General features: G+C 41.7%; 1 protein-coding gene and 1 long non-coding RNA gene across 3 annotated transcripts in view; one reads left to right on the top strand and one right to left on the bottom strand.

The window, feature by feature from the left end:
* Window positions 1–2,874: 2,874 nt before the first annotated feature.
* Window positions 2,875–18,799, top strand: part of LOC148036347 (uncharacterized) — a 67,599-nt gene continuing 51,674 nt past the window's right edge. The window contains exon 1 of the long non-coding RNA XR_015691017.1: window positions 2,875–2,995. This is a non-coding gene — a long non-coding RNA (uncharacterized LOC148036347). The remainder of the gene's footprint in view (window positions 2,996–18,799) is intronic.
* The window catches only part of LOC148036345 (uncharacterized), a 145,506-nt gene continuing 129,667 nt past the window's right edge, over window positions 2,961–18,799 (bottom strand). For both annotated transcript variants that reach the window (XM_087679135.1, XM_087679136.1), the window contains one exon: window positions 2,961–3,481. In XM_087679135.1, the coding sequence (XP_087535261.1) occupies window positions 3,330–3,481 (152 nt within the window). In that variant the 3' untranslated portion in view covers window positions 2,961–3,329. The remainder of the gene's footprint in view (window positions 3,482–18,799) is intronic.

Raw genomic sequence — 18,799 nt, 5'->3', positions numbered from 1 at the left:
ACACCCAAACCACTATGCCACGACCCCATTGGCTATCAAGTTAGAAGTTTACATTGGCTATCAAGTTCTAAGTTTACACAGTAGCTAGTGGGTTGATGTGCAAACTAGAAATTATTCTACTTTCTCTGCTTTTCTATCTTCGATATATCTCATTCTCCTATTTGCTTGATTGGTAGTTAGGAAGATTGTGTCTGTCTCCACAATCAACAAAATGGTGCCTCCTCCTCCTTCTTCTTCCCAACTATTATATGTCATGCACATAATACAATGCAACTAATAAATAAAGAGTCCCCACATATAACATATTCAGGTGATGTGATATGTATAGCCCCAATCTCCCGTATACAACATCTCTCATACATACTCGAGAGACATGCTCATGTTCCATACGTCTGAGGTCAACTTCTTTGATTTTCAATCACATGGCAATGCATTGAACAAGTAGAAAACTGTTATAAAGTCAGTGAGTTAGTATGTGAAGCACACTTTGTGCAATGTTATCATATATGCAGCGTGCCTTTATGAGTGGAGACATAGAAATGGAGGGGTGGAGGGATGTGTGTGTGTGTAATATCCATGTCTCATAACTCTTATCATTGCATCGTGAGTTGCAACTTAGAATTGAAGCAAACTCCGTTTTTGTAGCACCACCTGAAGCATGACCCACCTCAGTGGTTGCCACTTGGATCGGGACACATCTCAAGCATTGGAAGATTAATGCAAACTTGTGCCTCTAGAGCTTAGGAAGATTAATGCAACTGCAAATTATGATGCCTCCTTTCCATTTGTAAAATGTGTAATGGCATCTCTAAGCATATAATCATGTAGCATGCTCAAGAAACAAGCCTATTCTATTTGCCATTTATTCATAATACTTGTATTCATTCTCTATTTCAATTTTGAAAGTGCGCATTACAGTTATTCCATCATATTGTCAAATACATTTTACAACACAATGGTGTTACATACTTGATTATGTATGAAAAGTACTAATTAATTAGTAGCTTTGCTTAAGCACTGAAATGATTAATGTATTTGTCTTCAAAGGAAGGCCAAGGAGTGAGAAAAGTTTAAAGAAAGATACTATAATGACTTATGAGCCTTGATAGAACAAAACCATGAGCACAAAACAAATGGAAGTCAATGACCGAACATATTATAGCTTACTGGTACATTTTGAGAAGTTTAATTGCATTGTTCAAGTGCAAATCATAGGCACAAAGAGCAAATCTAGACCAATCATCAAACACAATGTAGCTTAGTGATACATTGTGAGAATTGGGCACCATTACAATGGTACATTGTGAGAACTAGACACCTTGAATTGCATTGGTGAACTTGAATATGCACATGTATACAATTACACATACTATGTATTTGTGCAATAGCACTTTGTTGGGACATAGTAAATCGTATTCACAAGCCTCAACTTAGTAAACATACATACATACATACATACATACAACATGCATACATGTATGCACGTGCACACACGCATACGCACACGCACACACACACACACACACACACACACACAACCTTCATATCCAACCATACATGCCATTTTTGAAATGCTATATTGAGATTTGTAGTTCATAATAGGTCAACATAGTTGTATTGTGATCTCTCATTACGTCTTGTTCCTTCTCTTTGCTTAAGTCATGTATTTTATCACTATCACTACTTATTAATACTAAATCCTTCATGGCAAGGAAGATAATTGGCGAGTATTGGCAGTAAGGAGAAAAAATCGATAGAAGCTATACAAAAGAAAGCCTTTTACCTATCGATGGTGGATTGGTCATGTTAATAGTTGTCATGGATATTTTAAAAGAAAGCTATTCACCTATGGATGGTGGATTGGTCATGTTAAAAGTTGTGGGTATTTTAATGACACTTTGCATTTTTGTGAGCAAGTAGGCTACATAGTAGGCACATGATTTAATTCCCTTTAGCCTTGGTTTCCTTGAGGTGTCTATTAAGAACATATAATTAACATAAACATCATTATACACTCTTGCACATCTGTGATACAAATTTTTAATAATTTAGTGAAATGCTAAGTGTGTTCATAAGACATTTTCACACGGATTTATAAAGAAGATTCTATCGTTTTGCTTGGTGTTGTATTGGTCCATATCTTGATCTTAAGATTAGACCTTTTAGATTTTTCTTTTACTAATGATAGGAGATATATATACATACGTGTGTGTGTGTGTGTGTGTGTGTGTGTGTGTGTGTGTGTGCACGCACTCTTGCATGATATGTTCAACATTACTCACCTAAGCATATCATTTGAGGAACACACATTAGGCTCTCTATTAAATATATGATGGAAGTCTATTTTTCACTAAAAGTTCCTTTGAATCTTATTTGCTCTAGATCTTACACACACACACACACACAAGGGTTTTCTCCTCAATCCCAAGCCATTGAGTGAAAGCATGCCAAGTAAAGTGGGAGAATACTATGTTTCACATGGTTTTTGAATGGTTCATTGATATATTTTAAAATGCACGCATATGTGTGGCCATGAACATGTGTTCACATATAATACATAAATATTTGAAATTTCTATTTTCCCATGTGAAAGAGGGAAAGATTACAATATTTGCTATATGCATTACCACACATAGACATATGCACAAAGGATTATACATCAATGTTTACAACAAATTACCAAAATATATGCATGTTAGTTTGTTAAGGGTAGTTGCATGTGAAGGGTGTATTTTGGAGAAAATGAATGTGGGTTAGGTTCTTTGCCTGTGATAGCTGTTGAGTTTTGCACATATATTTACATATAGTGTGCGTTGGATACTTTTCGTGGTTATGCATTCTTCTTGCATGCAAAGTGCATTGTTTGCAATGTTTTATTTGATGAGCAAAAGGAAGTAAGTGCACTCGGCACAAGCACAAAACCGGCAACGCAAAGGCTTCAGAGCTTCGCAACGATGCCAACCGTGCAAAGATGCTGAGCGCAAGGCGAGAGCCAGTAAGTTTGCAACATGAACAGCTCCTCTTGTTGATTGGGCGTGCGACCTATCCTGTCCTGCATGCTCCCTTGTTACGGATGTTCGGGGTGAGGGGAAAGGGATCACAGGACGCAAGCAAATCACCTCACATTCCGGATGGGAGAGCACGACGAAAGAATAGCATGACGGCGAAGGAATATTTCTCCATTAATTGAAAATTCCATATTGTACAGAGACTGCGTTTGATGTATAACAAGAATAGAGTTGGTGTAGGTTGATTGTATATTGGATACCCTCCCTACACATCCTGCCTTTTCCGATTTTCCAGGATACTCTTGTGAAGAGAAGACGATACTAACTAAAAGTTCCTGATATGCGGTCAACGAAGTCCTCTAGCTTACTGTAAAATTTGCCAATGGTAAGCTCTGCATATTGGCTGTTGGGTGTGCCCTTCTCATTTCCAGAATCATCGTCCAAACCTATTGCTTCATCTTTTATATAGCAACCTGGAAGTTCAACCAGTTATTCTCTCTCTCTCTCTCTCTCTCTCTCTCTCTCCTGCTACTACTACTACTACTACTACTACTACTAAGCATGAATAAGAGGCACTACAACCTACAGGCAAGAGAGAAGATGCAAGATAGGCTAAAAAGACGCATCATAGACTAAAAAGAGACGGAACATTTGAAATATGCAACCAGACCACCATCAAACAGTTATAAGCAGGGTCTTGAAATCGTCAGTATATTTGTGTCGCAGTACAGTACAAAGGTTATCCAAGCTCGAGCTCCAACCCCAGGGGAGAGTTGCAATACCTGCTCAACCTCTTTCTTTAAATTATAAGCCTTTAGCTTTGGATATGCAATCATCTAGAACATGATTTCGAGACATGATCGATGCGGTTATGCTCAGTATACTATTTAAGCTACATGAAACAACCTCCGAAGGACCAAGCAGGCCCTCATAAAAACCCAGAGCATATATGAGAATCATGATCAGTGAGAGCATTTGTTCGAGCCATTTACTAATAGCAAACCCTTTGGCTATCTTGAATTTCAGCCACCTGTCGAGTTGACCAGCCAATGTAATGAATTTGATGCAATTTACTTTTCTAAAAGAACACATCATGATCCAAAATGATTTGTTGGAATGGAGAGAGAAATTGCCCAGCATCACCGGGAACGGTGCAGCACTCGTAACCTAAATAGATAGTAATCTGAAAATACACTGGGGAGGAGGATTCAAATAAGCAGGATCAAAGCACAGTCAACTCCGAGTGGCACAGATAGGATATCTTAGACCATTTCTTATCAGATTTTTGGAGGGAGCTAGATGATATTTAGGCCTAGGAAGATATCCCTCTTCCTATGGACATTAGCTCATAGGAGCATAGCACCTAAGAAACACATTTGTTTGGGTTCAAAACTTCAAAACGTTTCTATTAGTAAGAAACGATTAGACGAGTAAAAAACGTGATGTTTTCTTTTTGACAAAGAACATAGTAAGACCAGACTTAAGGAATGTGTCGTGCGATGCTACAACACCTTAATTCAGGCTTTTTTTCCCTTCTTCCTCACTCCTGCTGCTCCATTGTGCACAAACAACAGCCTCTTCTCAGCCCGCCAAGCTTCTAAGCTACCCCCTCCTCCTCTAAGCTACTGCCTCCTCTCTTCTTAAGCAAGAAGGATCCCACATTGATGATGATGATGATGATGATGACAACGTTGATTTTGAGTAATGACTTGTGAGGGCTTAGGATTTTGGATGAGAGACAAAAATCCTGAGAGAGACTTTTCGGCATTTTGTTCAATTATTAGACTCTATTACTCCAATATCTATTCTTGTCTTGAGAGTTGATTGTATGACTCTAGTCTCATTTATGAATTATGTATGATGTAGCATGATTCAATTTGGATTTTGACATTTTTGTCATTTTGTTTTGGAATGAGAATCATGATGTTGTAGTTTAACCCATTCCACATTGCACATGGGCTATGTAACACATTTATTTCAATTTTCTGTATGATATGTATAGATCATGAAGTTTGAATCATAGTATAGCTTGTGTAAAGACACAACTTTGATGTAAGTCAATAATGGATATGTAATGTGTTACTCACAATCGGGTCTCATGTATTATTATTAGTACTCAATTGGCCTTTTCTTTTAAATAGAGAATTCCATAGAAGTATATAACCTCTTTCGCTAGTTTAAAAGTTAAAACTATATAAAATCCATTTATAAAGAAACATGCATTTCCTATTTTACCCTCTCTTGAAAGCACTTACAAAAAGCGTTCTTGACACTTCATTTCTAAATGTTTCTAACATATTTGGTTGCTACCATACATAGGAGCTTAGTATTTGGCACTTGTCTTGGATATGGCAAGGACCTAGTAGCATGTGCATGATGTAGTGAGTCAAAGGAGACAAAGGCATTGCCTGTGGGACTATCCCAACAAGAGCGGAGAGCCATTAGAATGATACATGCCACAACAAAGACCATGGTTGTGCGACTTGGGGGGTTGTAGCTTGGGTCATGTGGTGGCTGACATGCAGTGAAGGTTCAATGTTCAAAAATGGAAATGGCAATGACGGAGAGAGAGAGAGAGAGAGAGAGAGAGAGAGAGAGAGAGAGAGAGTGTGTGTGTGTGTGTGTGAGCATCAATGGAGAGTGAGATGCATGATGTGTGGGTACAAAAAGTTGTACCACTCAAGTTAGATTTTGTGATAGTTATATGTAAAGTACAAAGTACAAGTGCCAAGGGTATGTTCACACCCGAGCATGTATAAAAGGCATGATAGCCCTTTATTCCCAACAACCTCCCATCTAAAGGCAGCCTGCCTGAAGGTTGAGAAAAAATCAGCTAAGTTTAAGTATATACAAAGCTGAAATACATATACTATCTAACTCCCATCATTTGTCGGCAATGAGCAAACTACTCTACTAGAAGCCCCTTCGTGAGAAGATCAGCAGGATTATCATCTGTATGTACCTTGACAAGCTCAATGCTTTTGTTGTCAAGTACATCCTTGATAAAGTGATACTTCACCTATATGTGCTTGGTCTTTGCATGAAAGACGAGATTCTATGCTAGCATGATAGTACTCTGACTATCACAATGGAGGACAGGAGTCTCAGTAATGCCAAGCTCTCCCACAGAACATGAAAGCCATAAAGCCTCCTTGCATGCCTTGGTGGCAGCCACGTACTTTGCCTCTATAGTAGACAATGCAACACACTTCTATAGCCTAGAGATCCAAGAAATTGCTCCCCTTGTGAAGGTGAATACATACCTTGAAGTAGACTTCCTGCAGTCATCATGACTAACATAGTCTGCACCAGTAAAGCCAATGACAAATGCCTTCTACTTTCCAAAGCAAATACACAAATCCTTTGTGCCCTTATGATATCTCATGATACCTTTCACTGCTTCCCAATGCTTTCTACCAGGATGTGCCATGTACCTACTAACCATTCCCGTTGCAAATGCTATGTCACGATATGTAGCAACCATAGTATACATCAAGCTACACACAACTGAAGCATATGGGATCTTGGGCATTTCAACCTTTTCATCATCAGATATAGAATTGTCCTCTACATTGAGTTTCACATATGGAGGCAATGGTGCACCAATTGCTTCCTCCCCTCCATATTAAAACGTTGCAAAATCTTCGAGACATACTCCTGTTCTGACAGATAAAGAAAATCTTTCTATCAGTCCCTGAGTATACGCATGCCAAGAACATGATTTGCTTCACCAAGATCCTTCATATCAAAGCTACTATGTAGATTCTGTTTCAAGGTGTCTAGCGCATGAACATCCCTAGCACCAATCAGCATATCATCCACATACAAAATCAATATAATAAGGTTGCCATCCGTTGCCTTATTGGTATACAAACAATGATCCGCTTGACTTCTCTTAAATCCTTGAGATTGCATGAATGTATCAAACTTATGATATTATTCATGCAATGCTTGTTTTAACCCATACAAGCTTTTGTTGAGTTTACATACCATCTTTTCTTGCCCCTTAGCCACAAAACCTTCTAGCTGTTACATATATATGTCCTCATGTAGATCACCATGTAAGAAAGCAGTCTTTACATTCATCTATATGACTTCCATATCCTCATATGCAACCAAATCCAATATGGTTCACAAAATAGTCATTTTGACTACAGGAGAAAAGATCTCATCAAAGTCAATCCCATGTTCTTACTTGTACCCTTTGGCAACAAGCTGTGCTCTGTACCTTGGCGAGGAACTAGAGGTGACCTTCATCTTGTAAACCCATTTGCATGGTAGGATTTTCTGCCTCTTAGGCAAATGCACAAATCCCAAGTATCATTTTTCTTTAGAGATTCCATCTCTAATAGCATAGCTTTGTGCCATTCCATTGCTTCCTTGAAGCCGATTCATCACAATCTTTCATCATGACATAATCAACAACATAATTCGCACCACGGGAACAAACCTATCTGACTGTTTGGTATTTCTGGTCGACCTATGGACCCAATGATTTGTGTTTGCTGGTTGTTCAACCTGCAAGTCTGCATTAATAGCTTGTTGTCCAAAAGGTTCAGCATACTATCCTACCTGTTCGGGCTGTTCTAATGACACATTTTCTTGTTGAAACTATGGTATATCATAGGCAACTTCTTGCTTATCAATTTCAGCATCATTCCCTGCATTTTTATAGGGTCATTTATAGTAGGTATTTGTTGTTGTATAGCAGGCACTCTTTGCTGTCCTACATATGTATTTCTCCTCGAAACACAATCCTTCTCACTTTCTCTATCTTTTTAGGCTGTTTATGCATGTGATCTTTCCAAAAGATTACATCATTGCAATGTACAATTTTTCTTTTCTCGAGATCCCATTACTTATACCCCATTTCTCCCTTGTTACCATATCCTAGGAAAATGCATTTACAAGACTTTGGCTCCAATTTGCTACGTTGTTCTTTGCATATGTACACAAACGTCTCACAGAGCCAAACACTCTTAAGTGTGTATACGAAGGTGGCTTGCTTGACTACAATTCTTGAGGGACTTTCCCTTCCAAAGACATGTTTGGTGACCGATTTATTAAGTGTACAGCTGTCATAACTGTTAGCAGTCATGTTTGTCATGCCTTGTCATCTCCTGCTTGTGAGCCTCAGTCTGAGTCAGACGAGGACATTAGGAGCTCTGACATGTCTGTCATGTGTTATGATGGGGGAAGCTAGTCACTCTCGACTGGCTATCTTAGGTTGTGTATTTCTTTTTGGCCTTTTTTAGTGGGCAGCCACTGGCTGCCTGGCCACTTTTTGGTCACTGTTGTGGGGCGCCCATTTTAGGGCACTTTTAGGGTTTGCGCCCATTTTAGGGTTAGGGTTAGGGTTTGTCCGTTGCCTATTTATAGGCAGCCCCCCTCCCCACTTGATCACTTGTCTTCTTGCAGATTCCGACACTCCTTCTCCCCCGTGGTGGTGCTGCCATCATCATCAGCCTGATCTGGTGCCCTCACTGACGCTGTGGGCTGCGTGCAGAGACTGATCAGTCTCTTTCCGCCTTCCCGTTTGTATTCAGCATTCATTTCAGTCAGTGCAGATTTCTCTTCCTTATTTTCTGCTTTCTCTCTCTCTCTCCCTCCGTGTTCGTATTCCCTCTTCCGTAGCGCACTCTCACATGGTATCAGAGCCGAAGGAGAGTACACGGAGCTGATATTTACGCGGGAGAACACCCAAATCTTTGCGTTTGCTGCTGGCCTCATCCCCAACAGTCAAGGCGGCCCTTCCAGGAGGTCAACATCCTTGCGTTTGCTGTAGGCGCCCCCTCCAGAGGCTGCCACGTCATCACAAACCAGTTCATGCTTGCGTTTTCAGTCAGGGCGGCCACTTCTCCAGCTGGGCGACACTCCTCCAGTCTGCGTTTTGCTGATCTGGCTGTCGTTCCATTTCCAGGTGGCTCTTTTCCTGCTGGCAACCTATTCCCAGGCTACGTTTTGGTGCTGGCAGGTTCTATCTTGGTGATATTCATCAGACAACCTTGCGTTTTGCAGCTCCAGGTGTTTGTAGGCCTCCCCCGCCTGCGTTTTGGTGATTGGTGACCATACTGCTGGTCATTATTCGGCATCGGCAAAGTTTTCTTTGGTGTCTTGCAGATTGGAAGATGTCTTCTCATCAATTTACGGGCTTTGATGACTCAGATGACGAGCTTTTGTCTCGACACTCATCTGAACGGAGGCGTGATTTCTATCACGAGGACCGTCGTCCGGAGTCTATTCCTCTTTCCCGTCCCCCTTCTATTCATGTATCTCGGCGAGCCTCTTCCAGTGGGCCGAAGATGCAGCCTTTGGTACCCCCTGTACAGGTACCCGTACTTCCTCAGCTGCCCAAAGAGGACCGGTTGGATGGCTCCAACTTTTCTCTATGGTCCTGCAAGGTGGAGTGTATCTTGGACTCCTTCGATCTTTAGGAGCTTGTTTCTGTTCCTCTTCCCCGGCCTAAGGTGGATCCCGCAGATGGGACATCTATGGATCGTGCAGCCTTATGGGATCGGCTTAATTCTAGAGCCAGATCTTTCCTCTTTCTGAGTTTGCAGGATTCTGTCCTTGTTCATGTTCACAGGTTGAAGACTGCAGCAGATGTGTGGAGAAAGCTCGCGTCTCTCTATCACCAGAAGACGTTTGCCCACCGGATATCTCTCGAAGAGAAGTTGCAGATGCTCGCTATTGATGATAGTCCTTCCATGAAGGACCACATCAACAGATTACAGGATATGAGGGATGAGCTAGCATCCCTCGGTCAGACGATATCTTCTGAAGACTTGGCTATGATTCTTTTGACTCAGCTGCCATCGCCTCGGTTTGATGTCTTCTACACCAGCCTTCTTACATCGAGGACCCGTGAGAAGCTTCTATGGGAGGAGCTATCTCCGCTTGTCTTGGAGCACGACGAGCAACTCAGAGAGGTCAGTGCTAGTGGATCCAACTCCACTAGAGCCTTTGTTGCAGGTTCGGGAGGACAGAAGAAGAAGAAGACAAAGTCAAAGGCTACGAAGAAGGACAGTTCTTCAGGCTCTGACTCAAATTCAGAGAGACCGAAGTGCCCACACTGTGGGAAAGGGACACATCCCGAGGAGAAATGCTGGAAGAAGTACCCTCACCTTCGTCCGGGAGCGAAGGATGGATCTACATCGGAGCCTTCTTCCATCTCTACACCAGCTGTTACCCATGAGTCAGTGTTCCTTCATATCCATGCTTTGGAGGAGGATCCTTCTTCCGTGGCTGCAGTGTCTTCTGCGCAGCCTTGGTTAGTGGACAGTGGTGCTTCGAGTCATATGACTCCCCGAGGTGATTTGTTACAGGATCTCCGTCCATCAGAGGGTTCAGTCACTGTTGGTGACATTTTATCGGTGCCTATTAGTGGTGTTGGCACATTGCCTTTGTTTACCGACCGACCTTTGAGCTCCTTTTCACAGGCCCTATATGTTCCGGATTTGGGTCTTCCCCTCCTCTCAGTTTATGGCCTTACGAGGCTTGGCACACGAGTGATCTTCACCGAGCATGCCGTTGTTATTGAGGATTCTTCTACAGGAGCTGTCTTATCTACAGGTTGGCACGAGAGCGGGCTTTATAGGCTCCATTCCCCTTCTTTGATGCAGGGTCCTCCGCCGCAGTCTATTGCTACACCCGTTCCCGCTTGTGCACCTACTATTCCACAGGTTCCTTCCCATCCCCTTCTCCTCCAGTGGTTCCCTCGTACCCCCATCCCTTTCAGAGGGGGACGATCTCGGTGATGTGGCTGTGGATTTCCTGGCCCCTAGTGTTTTAGAGGGGGATTCCCAGGATCGTGAGGAGCTCCTTCAGCGGCAATCTACATCGACGGACTTCATCGACATTGGCATTCCTCTTGGCGCCCCAGGATCCGTTTCTCCCTTGGCCTTCAGCCACATCCAGGATCTGAGAGGGGGTGTTAGCAGTCATGTTTGTCATGCCTTGTCATCTCCTGCCTGTGAGCCTCAGTCTGAGTCAGACGAGGACATTAGGAGCTCTGACATCTCTGTCATGTGCTATGATGGGGGGAGGCTAGTCACTCTCGACTGGCTATCTTAGGTTGTGTATTTCTTTTTGGCCTTTTTTAGTGGGCAGCCACTGGCTGCCCGGCCACTTTTTGATCACTGTTGTGGGGCGCCCATTTTAGGGCACTTTTAGGGTTTGCGCCCATTTTAGGGTTAGGGTTAGGGTTTGTCTGTTGCCTATTTATAGGCAGCCCCCCTCCCCACTTGATCACTTGTCTTCTTGCAGATTCCGACACTCCTTCTCCCCCGTGGTGGTGCTGCCATCATCATCAGCCTGATCTGGTGCCCTCACTGAGGCTGTGGGCTGCGTGCAGGGACTGATCAGTCTCCTTCCGCCTTCCCGTTTGTATTCAGCATTCATTTCAGTCAGTGCAGATTTCTCTTCCTTATTTTCTGCTTTCTCTCTCTCTCTCCCTCCGTGTTCGTATTCCCTCTTCCCCAGCGCACTCTCACAATAACAACCTCTACCCAAAATCCATGAGGTAATGCAACATAAGATAGCATGGTACAGACCTTCTACTAAATAGTCCTATTCATACGCTTTGCAACACCATTTTGGAATAGATTATAAGGGGTAGTGAGCTCCCTTTTTATCCCTTTGCTGTTATGAAGGCCTAAAAGGCTTTGGACACATATTCCCCACCATTGTCAGAGCAAAGACACTTTAATGTTTTACTGGTCATATTTTTAGCAAGTGCCAGGAATTTTTTGAACTTATCCAAAGCCTCGTCTTTACGACGGATTGGATAAACCCATACTTTATGTGTGGCATCATCAACAAAAGTGATAAAATATTTCTTTCCCCCTACAGACAACCTTGGCATCTCGCATACATCTGAATGTACCAACTCTAAGGGTGAAGATTTTAATGAAAAAGACTTTTTATGTGATGTTTGAGCATGCTTGCTAAAAATACAACGATCACAATTGTCAAAATCAACGTACCTCAAACATGGCAAATAATCCAAACAAGAAAGAACTTTCATTCCAATTTGACTCATGCCCTAATCGGCTATGCCACAAAGAGACACTAGGCTACTCGATTATGGCGACAACATGGTCACACACAGTAGATACATATACAAAGTATTACTTTTAGAGCCTTTAGCAACAATTCTAGAGTCCTTACATATCTTCCATTTGCTATCCCCAAAAGTGGTATGATAGCCTTTATCATCTAGCTGCCCTGTGCTTATCAAGCTCTTCTTGAACTGGGGTGTATGCCTCACATTATGCAAAGTGAACATTGAACCATGCTGAAATGCTAACTGCACATTGCCAATCCCTGCAATATCACATGCATAATTGTCACCCAAGTGGACAACACCATGTATACCACCACTGTAGCTAGAGAGCCACTCACGGTGTGGTGCTACATAGAATGAGACACCACAATCAAGAATCCAAGTGTGCATGTCATCATCTGAATTTACAATCAATGACTGTATACTAAAAGGAGAAGCAAAGAGTACGTCACTACCACTGTTACTCTCGTGACTGACTACATTGACTTCCTCTACCTTCACATTGCTCTTTTTTGCATGTTGGCTGTCCTTTTTCTCATCTTTGTTATCATCAGTGTTTTTATCTTTGGTCTTTTCTTTCTTCCACTTAAAACAATCCTGCTTGAAGTGCCCTTCCTATCCACAATGATGGCACTCCACATTTTTACCATGAAACTTGCTACATACTTTGTTGTCAGAGTTGCGCTTCTACTGGGATCTACCTCTAGTGTACAGTGCATTGGAAGACTTGTTTACTAAATATTGGGCTTCTCCATAAGTAAAGAGCTCTCCACATTTGAAGTAGCATAGCATTAGAATTACTCATTGCTATCGTAAAAGTGTCCAACTTTCAAACAAAGTGCATAGCAAAAAGATTGCCTTGAACTCTTCATCAATGTGAAATTCCAAAGCAACTAGCTAGCTGAAAATAAAGTTAAACTCATTCAAATGTATAGACATGGCTATACCTTCCTTCATACGAAGGTCCATCAAATTTTTCAACCAACAAACCTTGCTCACCGCACTTTTCTCAGCATATAACTCTTCAAATCGTTGCTACATATCATAAGCAGATTTCAATTTCTCTATGTTGAAGAGCAAAGTCTCTAACATTGAAAACTCTATGGTAGAGCGTGCAAGCTCATCTAACTCATCCCACTCATCTGGATCCATGGTTGTTGGTTTTACCCCTTTTGTCTTTATAGGCTTCACTTGTTTCTTTTGCACCAAGACATTATAGCACTACTTCTGCCATGGGGCAAAGTTGTGTGCACTCTCAAGCTTCTTGATGTGCAAAAGATTGCTACTATCACTGCTGCTAGCCATGATTTACAGCTCAAAAGTGACTTAAAAGTCAATAAATGTGAGTTCAACTCTCACGCAAATGACCAAGGTACGAAGCAAGTACCAACCAGTGATGAAAATTCAAGTAATTGTAGAGATTTCAGATCTGTAAATCAATTTTCAGAGATATGAAATGTGTGCTTTAGTATACCATAAGCAATTACAGGCATGTCACAGGCTAATACATCAATTGCATGAGAAAGCCCCAAATTTTAGCTGCAATTTCTGCTCCAATTGCATCCACGGTCACAAATTTGACTCCCATGGTCAAAAGCCCCAAAATTTCTCTGCTCAAACTGCTCAAATGACATCAAACATAACTCCCAAATGGATTGCACAAGCCCATTTTGCCAAAATTTCACAAATTTTGCAAAAGCCCCAAATTTGTCCAGGGTCCTATGTGCTCAATTTGCATAGAAATTGCATTGCAAGTACATACCGAAACCAAATTTGACCCAAACTTTGCAAATTTTGCAAAAGCCTCAAATTGTACCCAGTCCAATGTGTCAAAATTCCAAGAATTATACCTGTCCCACTACAATTTCTGCACATACGTGAAAAGCCCCAATTTGTGAGACTGAGAGTGTGCAAGAATCCACAAATTTTACTCAGCCAAGTAAAATCTTCATGCATACGCCAAAATCCCCAAATTTCGGGAGTAAATGCATCCCAAATCTCTAAGATTTGTCAGACTGTGCTTCTACGTGCATGACAACCCAAAGAATTTACCAAGGATGAACCTTTGAAAAAAAATAAATAAATTTTCTACCCAAAAAAAAAAAGGCTGTCAGAAGGCTGTGCACAACCTACGCTGACTTGAAATTCCCACTTGACTACCCGCTGAACTTGCACCTAATGTGCGACTGACTGCACTAACATGGCCTACTGCCTGTCACCTACTTGTTGAGGCTTGTTGCCTCTGTCGAGGCCTGCCTGTCACCTAACTACTCAGCTGCACACGACCTATTACATGCACGTTGCCTGCGTAACTGCCACCTGACTAGGATTGACGACCTGTTGTGTCAGAGCTCAAACAAGCTCCAAAAGCGTGGTCAGGATGGCCTTCAGCTCTGATACCAGTTTGTGGTGACCGACACACAGTGAAGGTCTGATGTTCAACAATGGCAATGGCAATGGCAAAGAGAGAGAGAGAGAGAGAGAGAGAGAGAGTGTGTGTGAGAGAGAGAGAGAGAGCAGCAGTAGAGAGTGAGATACACAATGTGTGGATACAAAAAGTTGTACCACTCTTAGGTTTTTGCAATACTTATATGCAAAGTACAAAGTACAAGTGGTACAGGTGAGTTCACACCCGAGCACGTATAAAAGGCACCGTGGCCCTTTATTCCCAACAGGTCATAGATAAAGGCCCAACATGTGGCTACGAGGATGATTAGGGGAGTCTTTCTTTCCTCATCATAGGATAGCAACCATGCAAGATCCCACACACTCTAGATTACTCATAAGATCAATGGACCTAAGAACACTCATTACAAATGAGAGTGGATTAGTAGTATTATAGCTCGGTACATTTGAACCTAAGGTACAATCATGGTATGTAGGGTGGATCTAAGAGGATGAGGAGGAGAAGACACACTTTCATGCGGACTTGGGACTTAAAAACCTTTTTACATACTTCCCCTCAAATGGTTTGGCATTCTAGCCCACTAGCTTGGTTGTTCATACAACCATTGTATTTGTGATGTACTTAGCTACTCTCCATAGAGTTCTTTGTACTTTGTATTTTACCTCAAGGGGACTTTCTTCGAGGTATTATTAATAGAATTTTCTTTTCTCCAAGAAAAAAAAACTGAAAATACATAGTGTCTATCTGCTTGCATGTTAAGGATTGCCAAGAGAAACAATAACTATTGGTATTACATGGCATTAAGCGCAGGTGCTCTTGTACCTCTTAAGGCTGATTTATAAATTATGTATCCCTACTAACTAAACAATATACTTGTATACCTCTAGACTACGAGAGTATTACAAGTTCCTAAGTTGGACTAGCCACTTAACATTTGGCAATCATGAAAGGAAAGGAATTATGCATCCTATAGGTAGATGCTAAATTTTTACACGTATGATTCTCATAAATTTCTATTCTACAATTCATTCTTAATTTTCGGATAATCCTCAAGCTTTGAGGACTCTGTCCTTTGTGTATTGGTGATTTCAAAAGTTAGTAATTTCAAAGAAAATTATACACGAAAATAAGTGTATATTTTTAGGTTATCATAATACTACCAAGTTCCTCAACTAGAAAGCCACTTAATGCTTTGGAGGAAGTACGCATTCTTTGGAGCCCAATCTTTTGATGCCTATGGTATCTTTAGGTAATAATCGTAATGATCCCTAGAGAATAGGTTATCCTTGTTCTTTGAGGACTCTTGGTGGTCTTGAGGAGCAGTGATTTCAAAAAGAAAAGTATGTGTGCATGCACATAGATTTTTCTTTATGAAACCATCATCCTTTGTATTGTATTTTACTTGGTTAGGCCAAGAACATCTTCACAATCCTAAAACACTCATTATGCCACTTGACATGGTATAACTAGACTAGATGCACCACTTGCCAAGTAAAAAGCATAAAAATATATTGTTAACTACCTTTATTGTCACAACCTAAGCTTTTCCATGATTTTCTCTCTTTCATATAGATAGCTTTGCATCCAAACTCATGGATATGTATGCTTCCATTCAACTAACAAGGGAAAAGAGGAGGGGGTCAAAAGGTGATAGCCTAGTGGTTAAAACTTGGGCTCATAATTTATAAGGTTGCAAGTTCAAGTCTCATTTGGTGCATCACTTGATTGGACACCTACATTTTCATGATGCGTCTCTCTTAGTCCAAGCTCTTCCCTAGACAAACAATCCGTTGGTTCTCCTTGATAAAGTCACCAAGGAGGAGGGACCTGGTGCTTCATCTCTCTTATACACTCAGAATATGCAACTGAGGTGAAGTAAGGTGGAGCTTATACACTCAAGACTATGCAAATGAGACAACTTTGAATGTGGAGGATGATAGTATGATCCTAGAGAGGTTTCAACCAGCCCGTGATCCTAGAGGGGTTTCAACCAGCCCTAGAGGTATTAATACAACAGCACGTGCTTGGATCATTCAAAGCAAATCAGCCATTTTAGGCTTTTCATTAGCGCATCATTAAGTCTCCTTAAACCAGCCCCAAAGCACACTATTTTTATTTCTAAATTATGAAATGGCTTGTTTTTTATAGTACATCAACTGCACCCCAAATCCTCTATGAATAGAAGCCTATGTGATTGCATCCCGATCCCTTGTTCTGTTGCTTACACCCTCAAGTCTTCTCAGCCACGAGATCAGCATTATCATCTTGCCCAGCTGCCTTTGCATCATCCTCAGGCAGGTGATATGTTTCTGATCAACTAACAGCTGTGTCTGTCAGAGGAGGGTGGAGCAATGGAAACAAAGAGACAGCAGCAAATGTAAATTTTTGGAGCAGTCTACGTGTGATCAGATAAAAAAGCAGCAGTCAAAAACAAAGCAACCAGCACCAGAACTAAGAGACATAGGTTTTGATACCATGCCAAGAAAGTGTGGAGCAGCAGAAACAAAGACAGTGTGCTGACAGATCTGTTGTTAACACAGTGAACAGAAAAGAATGAAAAGAATACAAAAGAACTCAAAGAAAATAGACTCAGGAAATAGAATTTGCATACCAAGGCTCAAGAGTAGTACGATGGTACAGGCTGAGAGCAATTAATAGAGTGCAGCAGTCTCCCTCTCTCCAAGAATAGTGTGCTCATATCAGATGAATGAATGAGTGGAGGGGAGCAGGAGCAGCCTATAAATATGCAATAGTAATACAACAATTATGACCAGTCGGCCAGCAATTAATGTGGCCCAAAATACCAGTCAGCCACATTTGATACACAAGCCTCAGAAATAAAATGCATTCTGATAGGACATCCCGGCACCTAGGATATGCACTGGGGCACCCAGGATGTGCACTTTGCTAACATCTTCATCAAAATTGATGCCCAGTTGTGCAGGATCATCCAGCAGTTTGCCCATTCCAGATAGCTTGCGTTTACATTGTTCAAGGCCACCCAATGTCGACACTCCTACCACTGTCACCTACAATCCTAGCACTTGTGTTTTGGATCTGGAGGTCAGTTCACACCTGCTTCCGCCTGCATTTTGTTGTCATGCAAGCTGCTCTGTTGCCGTCCAATTTTCCTCTGTTGTACCAATTAGCTAACATCATCATCTACTCAGCCAGATCTGCATCTTCTATAGTCTAGGCTGACTACATTGTTGCTGCCTTCACTCAGATATCATTAGAGACTACCAATACATTTTGGGATCTGCTTGCATTATGACACACTCAGAGCTGTCATCAGTGTCTCAGACTCCTCTTCTAGCTCACTTTATCCTTGGTCCCCCAAGACACAGAGCCCCTTATATCATGCCTAGCATACAATTTGACTCATACAGTAATTCATCCATCATTTTGAGTTCTATTGTTCACTTTGTTTGTCAAAGACTCTGAGTTCTCTATCTCTGTTCAAGGATTTTCTTTATAGCATGTCATCATTAAAGATGGGTATTGCATAGTGACTGAATTAAATTCTTTGGCCAAACCAATAGATTCAAGAGCTTGCAACATCCCATTCGAAGATCTGGGAGCTCAAGGAAGCCTTGCAGGGTGGCATATTTGGAAGGTCTCATGCAATTTTCTGTTAAGGGAGAGCACTCTTTGCATCTGAAATCTTGGCAAAGCTATCGCCCCTTTTTCTAATGCAGCAAAAAATCTCAATAGTCTAGCTGGACCGGGCTCAAAATCACAAAACAATCAAATATGCAAGCCTCTCAAGGTAGTTTGGGGGTATGGGGAAAGAAACCATGGAGAGGCAATGTATCACCAACTAGGGCTGCCCACCTGCACCATGAAGAATAGGTCATGGCAACCCCATGTGAGTAAGAATAGCTGACAAAGCTCCTGATGGGCCTGAGACTCGCCCTAGAACTAGCCCCAATGGCTGCAGAGGGAGTGGATGATGGACACCTAGAGCTCTCCCAAGGTTGTGTACACTCAGAGACCCTCAGCACCAAAGGTCAACTAGCAGCATGCCTTCAAAATGTGCAACCCTGTGAAGCTTCCAAGGATCTCCCAAACCTCTGATCTTGATGCCATGGGATCCAGTGCCCACCGGCAATCATCCATTCAGTCAAAAGGCATGGCAAGCAACTTCAAGGTGAGGCTTCACCTCCATGGGCTAAATAGATCTTCCTCCGTACCAATGGGTATGACAATTGGATTCCCAATTCCATCCAAATGATGTCCCTTATTGGAAAAAAAGCCTACATTCACTGAGTTTCTGATCCTATGCTAAGAGCTCTCTCAATTTCCATTCCACGCCAACCC

The sequence above is a fragment of the Lygodium microphyllum genome, chromosome 5 (assembly GCF_053477565.2).
Source record: "Lygodium microphyllum isolate KBCC chromosome 5, Lygodium_microphyllum_v1.1.10, whole genome shotgun sequence".
In the NCBI taxonomy this organism is placed as follows: domain Eukaryota; kingdom Viridiplantae; phylum Streptophyta; class Polypodiopsida; order Schizaeales; family Lygodiaceae; genus Lygodium; species Lygodium microphyllum.
Note: the sequence above shows the minus strand (reverse complement) of the source record. Positions and strands in the feature narration are given on the sequence as shown.